The sequence below is a fragment of the Bos taurus genome, chromosome 5 (assembly GCF_002263795.3).
Source record: "Bos taurus isolate L1 Dominette 01449 registration number 42190680 breed Hereford chromosome 5, ARS-UCD2.0, whole genome shotgun sequence".
Classification (NCBI taxonomy): Eukaryota; Metazoa; Chordata; class Mammalia; order Artiodactyla; family Bovidae; genus Bos; species Bos taurus.
Window position 1 is genome coordinate 109,481,025 of NC_037332.1, and position 16,056 is coordinate 109,497,080.

At 58.1% G+C, this 16,056-nt stretch overlaps 1 protein-coding gene across 1 annotated transcript; it reads left to right on the forward strand.

Moving 5' to 3' along the window:
* SH3BP1 (SH3 domain binding protein 1) lies at positions 1-16,056 on the forward strand. Its single transcript, XM_002687920.6, has 18 exons — positions 1-3,553; positions 4,629-4,671; positions 4,936-5,040; positions 6,180-6,256; positions 6,702-6,813; positions 6,910-6,986; positions 7,476-7,614; positions 8,123-8,191; positions 8,344-8,434; positions 8,816-8,961; positions 9,758-9,869; positions 10,474-10,555; positions 10,641-10,721; positions 11,276-11,392; positions 11,941-12,038; positions 12,352-12,517; positions 13,703-13,797; positions 15,198-16,056. Exons 1-18 carry the CDS (start codon positions 3,495-3,497, stop codon positions 15,608-15,610), a joined length of 2,082 nt encoding a protein of 693 aa, XP_002687966.1. The 5' UTR covers positions 1-3,494; the 3' UTR covers positions 15,611-16,056.

A 16,056-nucleotide genomic window follows, 5' to 3' on the forward strand; every position in this document is an offset into this window, starting at 1 on the left:
CGCAGCAGGAGAGCACGTGGCTGTTTTGGAGCCTGTCAGATTTGCTTCCTAACTTGGCTTCTACCATTTAGCCGGCCAGAGACGTGGGCCAGGAGCCTGGGTCTACTCACCTATAAAACCCCACGATCCCAACCTCACTGGAGAAGGTGCTAGAGTATCTGACAATAAGTGCCATTGTCCCCATGCAGCAGGACACAGAGGGCAAGGGGCAGCTGAGGCAGGAATGGGGGTTAAAGGATCTTTCCGTTCCTGACTTTGCAGGCTGAATAATAAACAGGGTCAGGCACTGTCTTAAGCATTTTACATATCAATTTATTTAACACAACACCCTATCAGGTAGATGCTATTGTTATCCTCAAGTGAGCAAGTGAACTGCCTCAGCTCAGGTCACCCTGCTAGTGAGAGGCTGAGCCCAGCTAGCCAGCTCTGTCTACACCAGTAAGCTCTGTTCCTGCTGTCTCTTCGGGCTGGAAATAAATGTCCATTGATGCAATGTCTTCACTTGCCATTCACGTTAACTGTTTGTTGAGCTCCTGTGACTGTGGCACATTGTTCAGCCCCTGAATTCAGCGTGACCCAGACAAGACGCAGGCCCCCATCGGGAGGACACTCAGCAAGTCATTGGCTGGTGACCTCTTTGGTCCCACATATGCAGTTCTAAAACAATGATCTCAACATTCACTGATTGAGATCTCTGTGTCTGAAAGTCTCTGATGACAACATCCTTCAAAGGAACAGCTTATGCTCCAACTACAAGGGCTTCAAACCTTTATATGAGTGTTGATGATCTGAGTGTGCTCAGGCTTAATTATATCCTAAAATATACCCCTTACCCAGCTAAAAGGTATGGCAGTGCCACCCAGGCTGGACACAGAGGACCCAGGTGCCCTTCCTGCAAAGGCTCTTGGGTTTGGTTGGAGGGAAGTCTGAAGCCCAGAGGGGCGGCCCAGAGTTCAGGTGGCCTGATTATGTGGCTCAGTTGTCTCCACAGCAGCTGCTGCTACAGTCCACATGGACTGAACCCTCCTTAAGCTGGAGCTGGGGGCTCAGGCTCAGGCAAAACTAGGAAGGACAGAGGTACAAGCCAGGACTTGCCCTCAAGGCCCTTCAGAACAGCTGGGGAAGTGATCAAGTCCAGGCCAGTATGGTCTGGGCCAAAGGCAAGGCTGGAACAGGGTGGGGACCCCACGTAGCCTGGAAATTTCCCAGATGCCAGGACAGTGGCACCTGGTGTCACGGTGCTGCCTCAGGAGTCTTCTGTTTCCTAATTCTGCACACAGCTGGTTGCGACAACTGCAGAGACAGGGGAAACTGAGTCACCATGAAGTCCAGTGGCGAAGGTGGAGAGGCTAGAACTAGAACCCAGACATTGCAAAAAGCAGCCCCACATCTTAAGAAGCCAAGTCTACATTGGACCCTGATGTCTCTTTCCATCAAGGCATTCATCAAGCCCCGCCTTCCTCAAGAATCCCCTCCTGGGGGGCCTTCCAGCTGGGAGAAGGGAAGTGGGCAAGGAAACCTAGCCTGGGATTGATCCCGTCATCCTGGCCTGAGCCTTTGATCCAACAACCTCCCAACTTCTGGCCAGGATTCCACATTCAGCTTCCCTTTGCAGCCCCTCCACACCCCGCTAGGGCCTGCCTGCTCTCCCTTCGAAGAGTGGAGGGGCAGCCAGTGTCCAGCGCACGCCCACTGTGTGCCAGGGCCCATGCTGGGCACTGGGAATGTGTTAAGATATCCAAATCGGAGGCTCTACTCTAGAAGTCCCCAGTCTGCCGACTCATACACAGCAGTGGGTGCTCGAGTAACCCTCGAAGTGAACTGGAGCTCTAACGAGGCAAAGAGCAGTGAGTGAACCAGGACTCTATCTCAGGCCCCCCGCCCCCCACCCTCGGAGCTCCTGATGCCCAAGGGGTGCAGAGGTTCAGAGTAAGGAGAGCCTGCTGCTACTGCTGCTAAGTCGCTTCAGTCGTGTCTGACCCTCTGCGACCCCATAGACAGCAGCCCATCAGGCTCCCCCGTCCCTGGGATTCTCCAGGCAAGAACATTGGAGTGGGTTGCCATTTCCTCCTCCAATGCATGAAAGTGAAAAGTGAAAGTGAAGTCGCTCAGTCATGTCCGACTCTTAGCGACCCCATGGACTGTAGCCTACCAGGCTCCTCTGTTCATGGGATTTTCCAGGCAAGAGTACTGGAGTGGGGTGCCATTGCCTTCTCCGAAGGAGAGCCTACTGTTTCCCAAAGACTCTCATCTTGAGTTTACTAGCAGTTATGGAGCATCTCGCTGGAGAAGGACACGGCAACCCACCCCAGTATTCTTGCCTGGAGAATCTCATGGACAGAGGAGCCTGGTGGGCTACAGTCCATTGGGTCGCAAACAGTTGGACACGACTGAAAAGTGACTGAGCACGCACGCATGGAGCATCTACTATATGTCCAAGTCTGTTTTGGGTGGAGGCTCAAAGAAATAACTACTACTGAGTTTGGGGAGGTCAGAGCATCAGCCACATCACTGCCTCACAAGAAGTTAGGGCAGGGACTGAGGAAGTCCTCCCAGTGAAGGGACTTCATAGATGGAGAAAACTCCATGTGAGGCCGGAAGAGAGCAGGGTGGTAGGGAGCTGCTCTGGGAAGGTCTGCCATGGCTGAAGGAAGGTGAGTACCCCCATGAAAGGGGTGATGCGAGCAGAAACGAGTGCTACAGGAGCAGGCAGGGGTATCTCGTCCACTCTTCCAGGTGGGCAGGGTCGGGACAGCTGACCCACAGGCCTTTAGAGGCAGTGAGGCCAGAGTTCCAGGGACTTGTCCCAAGGCACACTGGCAGCCAGGTGGCCCAGGACGCCAAAGCAGCCAGCCAATCATCTTCCAGCAGGGCCGAGGAGGCTGACCTTTGGCTCCAGGTGGCCAGGGGGTCCTTTGGGAAATGAGGGGCAGGACAGCATCCTTCTGGGAAGCCCGGATGGACCTGTTCTTGGCCTCTGACTCCTAAGTATGGAAGCCTGTGTCTCCTTTAAGAGGGTGCTGAGGTTATTTATACCTTGGCCCGCAGGCCAGTGGGTGGGGCAGGAACCCAGGAAGCCAAGCCGGGCAGGCGCTGTGGCTGGAACGGGCTTACCTGCTTCCCGCCACCGGGGCTGGGCGGGGCGGAGCGGGGAGGAGGGGCCGCGCACACAACCTGTGAATCGCCGGACGGCCGGCGGACCCACACTCGCCGGCACCGGCGCAGGGCGAGGCGGGGGCTGCAGGGGCCCGGAAGACGCGAAAAGAGCGAGAAAACAAACTTGGGAGAGAGGAGTGACCTGGGGGCCGGGGGCGGAGTCGCCAGCGGGGGAGGAGAGAGCGAGCCGCAGCGAGAGCGCGGCTGGCCCAGGAAGCGAGGAGCGCCGCCCACCCATCCGGGGCGAGAGAGGCGCCGCGGGCCGAGGCAGGCTGGGCCGGGGGCTGCCCGGCCCTCGACCCCCACCGTGACCCCGCGGCCTCCAGCCTGCCCCCAAGATGATGAAGAGGCAGCTGCATCGCATGCGGCAGCTGGCCCACACGGGCAGCCTGGGACGGTGAGTGTCAACTCCTTCCTCCTAGCCCCATCCTCACCCTGGCAGGACCCTGGGGAGGCCAAGGACAGCTGGACAGCCACCTTAAGACTGGCCACCTCTCCTCCTTCCCCGGAAAGCCACCCCCACCTCCAAAGCAGGAGGAGCAGGCCCTGGCCTTTGGGGCAGGGGAACCCCCAGCTCTCATTGGAGGGTGGGTGGAGGATCAAGGATATTGGGCCTTCTCTGTCTCTAGGAGCCCCCGAGTGGATGGTCCTCCCCCACCTCACTTGTCCCCTCTGTACAATGGGGGTGTTAACCATCCCTGGTTGCCTGGGGGAGGTGATGGTCGCTTAGGGACCCAGACCTCGGGGGAGCAGAAGACACGGGGTCCAGGCAGCGATGGAAGGAGGGGCTTGCCCTTGTCGTGCCCCTCACCTCTTCCTGCCACCGCCAGCCCCAAGGCCTCCTGCTTCTCTGTCTTGCTTCTGCTTTTCGTAGCCTCAGGTGGAAACATCCCCAAGTCCACAAACCTCTGGGCTGGTGGGGTGGAGGCCGGAAATATAGGGAGCTCCCGGAGCCTGCCTTCTCTCCTCTTACCCCTGCGCTGGGCCCAGGGAAGGGGTCTAGGTGTCCACAGACCCCCACCTATGCAAGCGTGGGCAGCTAGACCACCTTTCTCTGAGCCTCAGTGTCCACCCATGTCCTGGGCCCCTGCCGGCCACCACAGTCCAGAATCCTGTGTGACCAGCAGCTTGGGAGTCTGAGCTTGCACACTTCCCGTTCTTGGGGCCAGCCCAACCGTCCTTTCCCTGGGTCAGCAGAAGACAGAGACTCCTGAAGTCACCACTTCAGTTTCGTCCGCCCTGTCTCAGGACACAGCCCTGGGTGGAGGAGGAAAAGGCCCAGTATCCCATTCCCGCCCCCACGGAATGTGTTCCGACTGGGATTGAGCAGGCGGGCCACCCAGGGCGGCCTGACTGGGAGGGGCATTGGGAGGAACTGGGGTTCAGGTGCCCTGATTGGGGAGGGGCAGCAGGAGGAGGCAGGGGGTTTCCTAACTTGGTCCTGCTCAGCAGAAGCTCTCTCCCCCCCACAGCACCCCGGAGACTGCAGAGTTCCTGGGTGAGGACCTGCAGCAGGTACGTGCCTGGGCCGGCAGCGGGTGGCAGGGCAGGTCCGTACAGGCTGTCCGTGGAGGCCCGGGCGGGGATGCCAGTGGGGGCCCTGAGTTGAGTCATTCCCACGCTGTTGGCCATGGGGTCCCCAGGAGTAGCGAGAGAAAGATAGTTTCTGCTCTGGGGGAGAAGAGGGCAGTGGGGCATGGGGGATGACAACCCCCCATGATCTACAGATTATAGATCTATAGATAGGTTATAGGTTATAACCCCTGGACCCCCTCCCAGGTGGAGCAGCGGCTGGAGCCAGCTAAGCGAGCAGCCCACAATGTCCACAAACGGCTGCAGGCCTGTCTGCAGGGCCAGAGCGGGGCGGACATGGACAAACGGGTGGTAAGTGGGGATCCCAGGGAGGAGGGGCCTGGGCAGGACATCTCGGTCCAGTGGGACAGTGAGGTCGGGGCTGGGGTCTCCCTGCTAGTCTGAGTCTCTGGCACCAAGAGGGTGGAGGTTGCTCCGTCCCAAGGCCCTTCCGGACCCTCATTCATGAGGTCCTATTTCTTCCCCTCCCCTTCTTGACCCCGCCCCCTCAGCACCAATCCTCTGCACCAAAGCCAGGCCCCTGACCACCTGAACATCTCTGTCCAGTCAGCACCCAGAGCAGGTGCTTTCAACTCGGCAGCCTGTGAGGGCTTCCTGAAGGAAGCGGCATTTGAACTGGATTTTGTGTTACTCACTAGTATTAATCTGCAGCCAGTATTTATGGACTGATTACGGCTAGTCTGTTGCTAAGATATGTCTATGCCTTGCCTCAGTGAATGCTGACAACAGCCGTGGGAGGAGGCTGCCTTTATTAGCACTGTCTGCAGCAGGAAATGGAGATGGAGAGGTAGTGACTCGTTCAAGGTCACACAGCTAGTATGTGGCAAAACCGAAATTTGAATTCTGGTCTCCCTGACCTAAACTGGTGCTCTCCACAGCACTAGCTAGGGACGTGGGAGGCATGTTTTATAATCAGACAACCGTTCAGGACGGCCAGAGCAATAGGGAGCCACAGGGGGTTTTGAATTCCTCAGAAGCTAGGTCAGCTACAGAGGCCCTGCGGCAGGGGTAAGGGTCTACTCCAAGGCTGTCTTCCTGGCTCCCCACTCTCCCTCTAACTGTGCACGGACCTCAGGCAAGCTCCATGCACCCTGTTTTTAGTGTTCCATTCAGTGATGGTCTTTCCTTTCTGCCCATTCAAGTGGCTTCTGGGAGAGGGCAAGGGAGCCTCGGATGGGTCGGGGCTCTATGCATGGTCACGCCGAGATGTCACCTCCACTGTGCCTTGTCTTATCTCGCTTCTACTCTCACCTTTGACCGTGGCCCTCATGGGTTCCTGCCACTCGTGTCCAAGCCCAAGGCCTTGTTGGGGTTCTACCACCAAGAGACTGGCCATGTGCTCAGACCAGTGGGGTGGGGAAGGGTTGAGGGAAGCCCAGCAGGCAGATGTGCACACCCATGCTCATGGCCACCCCTGCCCCTCCCTGCAGAAGAAGCTTCCCCTCATGGCTCTGTCCACCACGATGGCCGAGAGTTTTAAGGAGTTGGACCCCGATTCCAGCATGGGGTGAGCATGGACAGGGCCCTCAGCCCTCACCTGGAGATGCCGAGGAGGGACCTGGGCTGGGAGAGGGTCCCGATCAGAGAGGGCACCCACTGTGGAAGGATGACCAGGCTGGGAAGAAGGCCTGGGCTGGGAACAGTGTCCAGAGGTCAGTGAGGGCAGCCAGGCCTGGGAGGGCATTGGGCTCGGTGAAGATGAAGGAGAGACAGAACAGACAGGAGGTCGGGACTTCCCTGATAGTCCAGTAGTTAAGACTCCATACTGCCCATGCAGGAGATGCGGGTTCGATCCCTGGTCTGAGAACTAAGATCCTGTCATGCACATAGTCAAAAGAACTTTGGAAAAAAGAAGAGACAGGAGGTGATAGGGAGGGAGGAGGCCCTCAGTCTCTCCAGAGAGGGGGTGAGGGGCTGTGGGAGCCCGGGCCCACTGGGTGCTGTGTCCACAGGAAGGCCCTGGAGATGAGCTGTGCCATTCAGAACCAGCTGGCCCGCATCCTGGCCGAGTTTGAGATGACTCTGGAGAGGGATGTACTGCAACCGCTCAACCGGCTGAGCGAGGTGACCCCCCCCCACCTTCTGCCCCCAGCTCCCCCAGCCCCCACCTCTGCAGCCCGCTGACCCCCACCCCCACCTCCTACCCACGCCTACCCCCAGGAGGAGCTGCCAGCCATCCTCAAGCACAAGAAAAGCCTGCAGAAGCTGGTGTCTGACTGGAACACGCTCAAGAGCAGGTGGGAGCCACAGCCTCTAGGGGGGTGGTTCACACCTAGGTCAGCCCATGGATGTGGCCACAGAGCTTCGAGACCCCTGCCCCACTAGGAGGATGCTGCAGGGTTCTTAGGGGTATAGTGTGTGTGCTTGTGCACACACCTGGGGCTTAGGAAGACCTATGGTAATGGTGCATACGACGGGGCCTCTGTGCACATGCTTGTGCCAGCTGGAGGTAACCCCAAAACCTGGGAGAGCCATCAACAACCCTCCAAGAACCCTGGAGGGCCCCCACCCTCCACTCTGGAGGTGGATGGCTAGGATCACCGAGCCCGCCACCAGGGGGGCGCCCCAAAGCACTGCCCCCGCCAAGCCGAGACCCCAGACCTGTGCTGCCCTGGGATTTATGTCTATCAACCCCCAGAATCCTATGGGGTCAGGCCGATGGAGGGGCAGTTGGCTCTGGACACGCCATGGGGACAGTGACCACCCCACCTTGGGACGATCCTCAGGCTCAGTCAGGCAGCTAAGAACTCCGGCAGCGGTCAGGGCCTGGGCGGCGGCCCGGGCAGCCACACCGCCACAGCCAACAAGGTGGAGACGCTGAAGGAGGAGGAGGAGGAGCTGAAGAGGAAGGTGGAGCAGTGCAAGGTGAGGGGCACTGGCGGCTTCCTGGGGGCAGGGGTGGCGGGGGTGGGCGCCGTCCCCACTGCACAGGCCACGTGGCTAGGAAGCAGCCGAGCCAGGATTTGAATCCGGGCTGCCAGGCTCCGGGGTCTGTGTACTCAGCCGTTACCTGGTAGCTGCTTCTGTCTGTATCATACCCGTAACACCTGGGCAGGAGGGGACCGGGAGGAGGGCGGGAGGGGAGAATCTTGGTGTGTCGGCTGAGTGAATGAATGAAGGGTGAGTGAATGAAAGAGTGGTGAGTGATACAGAGCACTGGGTTGAGGATATGTGGACACAGAGGAGAGGAACAGAAGAGCCCCTCAAGAGCTTGGAGGGGTTCCCGTGGGCTGGCCCAGAAGCAAACCCTGGCAGAGTGAGAGCAGAGTGGACTCCGGCCCTCCCATACCACTTGGGCAGACCTCTCCCCGCTCCAAGCCTCCCAGCAGGCCGCAGCCTCCCTGGTGCAAGCCCTGCTGTGTTTGTCCCCAAGGACGAGTACTTGGCCGACCTGTACCACTTTGCCACTAAGGAGGACACCTATGCCAACTACTTCATCCACGTGAGTCCAAGAGCGGGCTCCGCCACCCGGAGCTCGGGGGCCACTGAGGTCCCCTGCAAGGTGGTGGGAGGGAAGGGTCTGCGTGTGGCCCTGGGGGAGACTCAACTGCCCTCACTTTCCGCCCCCCGGGGGGTGCTCCCTTGTCCCCACAGCTCATGGAGATTCAGGCCGATTACCATCGCAAGTCTCTGAGCTCGCTGGACACAGCCCTGGCTGAGCTAAGGGAGAACCACAGCCAAACAGGTGGGGACCTGACCCCCACCCCTGTCCCCCACCCTGCTCAGGGCCTGTTAAGAAGCTTGCACTCCATCCCGAAAGGCACTGGGGAGCCCGGGACGAGTTCTGTCCAGGGGAGGGCTCAATGAGATTTGTGATGGAGAGAGTGCTCTGGCAGCTGCAGGCAGGATAGAATTAAGGGGCAGGATAGAGACCTGTTAGGAGGCAGAAGGGAAGTGACGGAGGCCCGGGCTGGGGTGGAGGCAGTGGAGGTGGGCGGATTGGAGACATGTGTGGGATGGTTTCAGGATGTGTCCTGTGGGTGGTCAGGAGGGAGGTGGAAGCCCCCTGACCTGGCTGCTCAGAGGTGGGAGGACCCCGGGCCGCTGATCTGTCTCATCCCTGCAGACCCCTCCCCCTCGATGACGGCCACCCCCTTCTCCAGGGTGTATGGGGTGCCTCTGGGAATCCACCTGCGAGAGCTGGGCCGGGACATCGCCCTGCCCATCGAGGCGTGCGTCATGATGCTGCTCTCTGAGGGCATGAAGGAAGAGGTGGGGCTCGCTGGGGCAGGTGGGGCAGGAACACGGGCCTCTCATCCGGTCCCACCCCTCCCACCCATGCCTGTGCTGGGGTGTAATCCCACCATTAGTGCCCAGGTGCCAAGAGAAGGCGTGGCCTCCTGCGGTTGAACTGATGCCACCTCCCCCTTAGTGATGCTCACGTGGACCAGGCCCTGTGCTATCAACCCTTTGTACTCCTTGCTCCGTTGCATTACCCCAGGAAACCTTGCAGGGAGCCCTCCATTTTTGCAAGCCTCACCTCTTGCAAAATCGGCTCCATTTTGCAAGAGGTAGACAGAGGCCAGTGGGTAGGTGTGCCCAGTGGCAGGTGAGAAGGTTGGTGGAGAAGCTGTGGAAGCCACGTGAGGCACGGCCCATGCTGCCCTCATCCATCCTGTGCACCTCGGTCCTGCTAGCACATCGGCTGCTTTCCTGAGGACAGGCCTTTAGGAGGTGGATCACACTTCAAAGACAGACCTAGGCTTCGGGACAGTCCTGCGGGGCCTCTTGTCTCTCCTCCACTCCTGTCCAGACTCCAGTCTCCTCATGACTTTTCCCAGCTCCTCCCAGGCTTCTCGTTTTGCTCAGAATCCTAGACCTTGAGAGTCGAGAGGAGCCATGGACACGGTGGTATTCACTCTGCCCACCAGCCCCGAAGCCTCCCTTCCCCTGGGCTCATGAGTGGGCCAGGGCCTCCCAGGCAGGGGGTCCTTCCCCCACCCCGACCCCTCCATGGCCCCCACCCTGACCCCTCCGTGACCCCCACTCGCCCCCTCTCGCCCCTCAGGGCCTCTTCCGTTTGGCCGCCGGAGCGTCAGTGCTGAAGCGCCTCAAGCAGACCATGGCCTCAGACCCCCGCAGCCTGCAGGAGTTCTGCTCTGACCCCCACGCTGTGGCAGGTACCTGCACCGAGGAGCCCTGGGTGGAGGGCCTTCCCCCAGGGCCCTAGCCTGAAGCTGCCTGAAATGGTCCCACAGTAGTTTAGCTTAAGGCCTGATACTCTGCCAAGAAGACACTTGAGGAGGCATAGGGGTCCTGAACATGGGGTCCATTGTCAGCCCCCCCAAACATGTACGTTTTTCTGGGGACAAGATCACTAGTCTTCATCGTTTTCTCAACAGCTTGTGACCCAAAGAAACGATTCAGTTCAGTTCAGTTCAGTCGCTCAGTCATGTCCGATTCCTGTGACCCCATAGACTGCAGCACGCCAGGCCTCCCTATCCATTGCCAACTCCCGGAGTTTACTCAAACTCATGTCCATTGAGTCGGTGATGCCATCCAACCATCTCATCCTCTGTTGTCCCCTTCTCCTGCCTTCAGTCTTTCCCAGCATCAGGGTCTTTTCAAATGAGTCAGTTCTCTGCATCAGGTGGCCAAAGTATTGGACACCTAGACATGTTAATATGAACAAGAGCTACAGGTTCGTAACATGGAGAGAGCCAGGCACTGGGGGTAAAGGTGGCGGCCCTGGTGGCTGAGTCTAATTCCCTGCCAACATTCCAGGTGCCCTTAAGTCCTACCTGCGGGAGCTGCCAGAGCCCCTGATGACCTTTGACCTCTATGACGATTGGATGAGGGCAGCCAGGTGAGGATGAGGGGCCTGTGCTGGGGAGGACTAGGCTGCAGATAGGCCGCCCAGGACAGCTCACCCGGTCTTTCCTCCTCCCCAGCCTGAAGGAGCCGGGAGCCCGACTGGAGGCCCTCCAGGAGGTGTGCAGCCGTCTGCCCCACGAGAACCTCAGCAACCTCAGGTAAGCACCCAGCCCACCCCCCACCCCACCACCCCCACCACCCCCTCTGCCCTGGCCTCCCCAGCCAAAGCCCAGCTGGCCCTTCAGGGCCCTGGGCTGGAGTCCTCCCACCTTGTACTAGGCAGTATTTCTGAAAATACCTCTTTGATGTATTAGCCATGTGTTTCTAATACTAGACGTTAAATTGAATATATAGCTTGAACCCTGAAGCCATTCCACCCAGTGGCTTTAGATCGCTCCTCTGCCACTCTGTGGTCCCCAGCTAGCAATTTAACTCTCTGTGCCTTGGCGCCCTCACGTGGAAGACATGGAACATAACAGTCCCAGTCCTGTAGGGCAGCTGGGGGGTTCGCAACTTAGTGCCCGCCATGGAGGTGGCGTTCAGTAGGTCAGCTAATGTAACTAGTGAAAAAAATGTTTAAATGTCCCATGTGGTGTTTTTGGTGCTCTTTGGAAACCCTGGGCTGGGAAGGTCTCAGGTCTTGGGGGCATCCATGGGTATTCATGGCCTAAGATATCCGGCCGCTGGTCCAAACCTCCTTCCCACCCCCCAGGTATCTGATGAAGTTCCTAGCGCAGCTGGCCGAGGAGCAGGAGGTGAACAAGATGACACCCAGCAACATTGCCATTGTCCTGGGTCCCAACCTGCTGTGGCCCCCTGAGAAAGACGGGTGAGGGTCTGTGGGTTAGGGGAAGGTGGCAGTCTTGCCCCCCATTTCAACATCTGCTTATTTTCCCCCTGGGCCCCAGTTTCTCCATCCTTGGAATGGGTTTAGCAGCTTCTATTGTCGAGGCTGCTATGAGGATCATGGGATCGTGGACCCCACAGGGCTTCAAAGATAGACATTCTGGGTAACGGCTTTAATGGGATGCTTGGTGGCCTGTTGCAGGAGCCAGAAATCTGGTTCCAGCCTCACCCCTCCAACCTTCCAGGGATGAACCTTATAAAGTCACTCTGGACCTTCATTTCTTTATTTGTAAGTTGGAGAGAAACTAGACAGACATTGAGAATTTTGCTTTGGGCATTTGATGAGCTAATAAATAGAGAAATGTGTTATAAACTGTAAAATGAGATGATATGTGAGGGGTTGTAATTCACCTGGCCACGGATGACAGAAGGATTGATCCTTGTGTCCCCAGCACCCAGCACAGGCCCAGGGAGCTGGGGTCACTAGACTTTGCTAAATGATGACTCACTTTGGCTCTCTTTTTGTCCCAGGGACCTGGCCCAGCTGGACGCAGCCTCGGTCTCATCCATCCAGGTGGTAGGCGTGGTTGAGGCTCTGATACAGAACACTGACACCCTCTTTCCTGGAGGTAAAACTCCTGTCTTTATGAACGATCCACCCAACTTGGTGCCCTCCAGACTCAGTTTCAGTCCCTGGTAGCCCTGCAAACTCACCAGGAGGCCTGGAGGAAATGGCTTCTCCCCGCTAGCCTCAGTTTCTCATCTGTTAAACGGGGATGATTGTGCCTGCTCTGTGGGATTGCCGTGAGGCCCACCTGGGAGTGGGAAGGTGAAACACAGCCTAGATAACGTCAGGAGAAAGGGAAAGTGGTCCTGACGCCTGGTGAGGCGGGGAGGCCGGTGGAAGCTCTGAAAGTTCATACCTGCGCCCTCTGTCTGCAGATATCAACTTCAACGTGTCGGGCCTGTTCTCAGCACCTGCCCCCCAGGACAAGGTCAGCGACAGGCCGGCTTCTGAGGAGCTTCCATCGATTCCCACACCTACCCCGGCCACTGTCCCGGCTCTCGGTCTGGCCCCTGCCCCGGCCTCAGTGGCTACCAAGGAAAGGTAAGGACTGATAGGTATGAAGGGCCCCTCCCTGGCCCCAAGATGCCCAGCCAGAGGCACTATCTCTCAGGGCATCCAAGAGCATTTTAGGAAATTTATTATATTTTCCTCCAAATACCAGATTTCCCAGTTGGGAGTGGGTGGGACTCAGGCATATTCTTCTCAGCTTTTGATATGTTCCCTGCTGTGTTCTATAGCTCTTTACTGAGCACCTACTCTGTGCCAGGCACTGATTCAGGCCCTGGAGATTTAGGGAACTGAACATTTTGGAATTTGTAAATACTGTACTTTCCAGCCTTCTCTTTGATCCTTTAAACTGAAAGAAGGGCTGCGTGGTACCATACCGTCTCCTTAGCTAGTGGGTGTTGTTCAGTTATCATAGACTGCTGGGGCCCAGAACATGAATTTCCTTAGATGAAGAAGACAGACACATGCTGCCCTTAGGGCTTACATTCCACAGGGTGGGAGACAGAATCAACCAGAACACCAGTATAATGTCAGCCAGTTATGTGTGCTATGAAGAACAGAAGAACAGGGCTGGGTGGTCGAGTAGGGAACAGGGATCAAGAAAGTGGGGGTCAGGAAGGGCCTACCCAAGGAGTAGCCAATAAAGCAGAGCCAGGAATGAGCCATGGCTTCCTCCTCTGCTTCTCATCCGCTCTGTGGCTTCTAGTGGTCGAAACATCCCATAAAGATCACATGGAGGCTGGGACTTCCCTAGTAGTCCAGTGGTTAAGAATCCACCTTGAAATGCATGGGACATGGGTTCAATCCCTGGTCAGGGAACTAAGATCCCACATGCCACAGACTGAGCCTGTGAGCCACAACTCGAGAGTCTGTGCACCACCACGAAAGACCCCGAGTGCCACAACTAAGATCCGACCCAGCCAAATTAATTACTTTAAAAGCAGGTCGCATGGAGGCTGAGAGCTGAGACTTTCTGCCCCCATCCTGGCCACGTGGGGGACCATGGACACTCACAGTAGCACACAGCAGCCAGGGCTCAGTGGATGCAAACTCTGGCCAATGCTAGAGGGTCTTGTCAGACCCCAGGCCCGGCCACAAGGTGGTGGGGAACAGCTCCAGGAGTACCCAGACTCAGCCTGTTGGCTGCGAGTCTCCCCAGATGCCTGGAGACCTCTGGGAGATGCCATGGCTGACCCTGACCCTCTCCTTCCCTTGCAGGGCAGAGTCCGAGGCACCCCACAGACCAACCTCCCCCAGGGTCAGTCGGAGCCCCCCGGAGGCAGCCGCCCCAGCAGAGGAGACGGCTCGGAGGAGTGAGTTGGCTGTGGGAGGAGAAGGGGCAGAGGGTGGGCAGGGAGAGGGATCAATAATCCCATACTGCCCCATGTTTTCAGACACCCAGGGGAGGCATGGAATCCAGGGGGCTAAGGGCCTGGGTTTGCTGCCTGACACTCTGGGATCAGATTCCAGCTCTGTGACCTTGGACAGGCGACTTCCCCTGTCTGTGCCTCAGCTTCTTCCTCTGTGTAATGGGACAATAACCGCACCTACCATGAAGCTATTTAGATAATTAAATAGGGCTGCCTGGCCCATACTCAGCACCCAGTAAATGCTCCATAAAAGTCAGTGACTGTGAGTGTTGAGGGCAGTGGAGTCCAGTCCCTCAGGAAGCCCCGGAATCACGAAGTAGAGAGGGAGGTGGGGTCTTCAAAGCACAGTGAATGAAGGGGTGGCAGTGGTGGTGGTTAGGTGGTCTCCTTCTGTGCCTCTTTGGTACAATTACACGTTGAAGTGGCCTAAAGTCAGGCAGGTGAGAAGGTCAAGGGTTCAAGTGGAGAATCTGCCAGGATGACTAGGACACTTGAAAGGCCCAGCCCAGGAGGCGCTAGAGTTTTCCACCTGGATGGCAGTGGATGGAGCAGGAAGCTCTGGACCGGCCAGAGCTGGCAGGTCGCACAGGGACCTTCTTACAGGAGGGGGTGTCTAGCTACTTCTCCTGGAAGGGGTGGGGACAGATGGGATGTTAGCTCACCAGAGGACAAGATAAAGGACTGTCACCTGGGCTTATCCTCACGGCAGCCCTGGGAAGTCAAAGCTGTCGCCCCATCTCAGCGATGAAGCAACTGAGGCTCCAGGGGCCAAGTCCCCCAGTGGGTGGAGGCAGAGCTTGGAGCAGAGCCCAGCTGTCCTGGCCCCACCCAGGCCCTCGGCTGCCTTGTGAGGCTGGACCGTGCAGACGACTCCGAGGTGGAGCAGCCCTAGTGGGCTTCTGAGCGGGGGGTGAGAAGGACCCAGCTGGCCGGTGGGACAGGTGGCATTTCTTTATTCAAGAAATATGTATTGAGTGCCTACTCTGTGCCACCCATGTGCTGTGCCAGCCAGCTGGACGGAAAATGGCCTCACTTAGTTTGCGTTCTAGTCAGGGAGACAAGAAGTAAGGGAGCAAAATTGAAACTGACAAGATCACTTCAGAGAACATGAAGTCCCCCATGAAGAAAATATGACTGGAAGATATGACAGTAACTGGGGCCGGGTCAGGGAGGGGCCCTCGAGCTGAGGACAAATGTGGACAGAGGCCTGAATGGTGAGCAGTCCGTGTGGACCCTGTTCCCGGCAGAAGGGACAGCAGATAAAAGTTCTTGCGGTGGCATCAAGCTTGGGGGTTTGCCCCAGGCAGTACAGACACCTAACCACCCCTTTCCTTCCTCCACAGCCAAGCGCCCAGCACCCGCCAGGCCCACCATGCCGCCCCCCCAGGTCTCCGGCACCCGCAGCTCCCCTCCAGCACCACTGCCGCCCCCTGGCTCTGGCAGCCCTGTGACCCCTCGGGCTCTGCCCCGCCGTCTGGTTGGCAGCAGCCTCCGGGCCCCCACGGTGCCACCCCCGTTGCCTCCCACTGCCCCCCAGCCTGCCCGGCGTCAGAGCCGCCACTCACCAGCTTCCCCCAGCCCGGCCTCCCCAGGTCTGGCCTCTCTCAGCCCAGTCACTCTGAGCTCACCTACACATGTGGACCTGGGGGCGGCCACTGAGGAGGGAGAGGGCCCTGAGGCTGCAGGCAGGGCCCCCACTGCCCCAGTCATCCCCCCTCAGGCCCGGCCCAGGAGCCTCGCCTCAGAGACCAACTGAGCCCACAGCTCCTCCCCGACACCCCTCAGCACCCGTTCCCTCCCGCCTCGTCCTCCCAGGACACAGCCCTCACCCCTCCCAAGGGGGCGGGAGCCTCCAGCCTTTGCCTAAAGTGCCTTGGTGCCCGCTGGGTCGGCCCCCACGGCAAGAAGGACTCAGGACAGTCCTCCACTTCCAGACCTTTTCCTCTTGGATCACCCTGGGCCTCAGGGGCCCCTCAGCCACCTCTCTGCTCTCTGGCAGGATCCCAGGGGAGCTGCCAGAAGGAAGCAGAGGCTTGCCTGCTCCCACAGGACTTTTTTTTTTTTCTCTTGCCAACATTTTTTTTTTTTTGTAAGGCTAGCAAATAAATTATTTTGGACAAAACTGGAGCAGCTACCCAAATGATAGTTTTCTTTTCTATCCTTGAAATAAAGAAGCCACTTTGATAAAAGGGGAAAAAATTA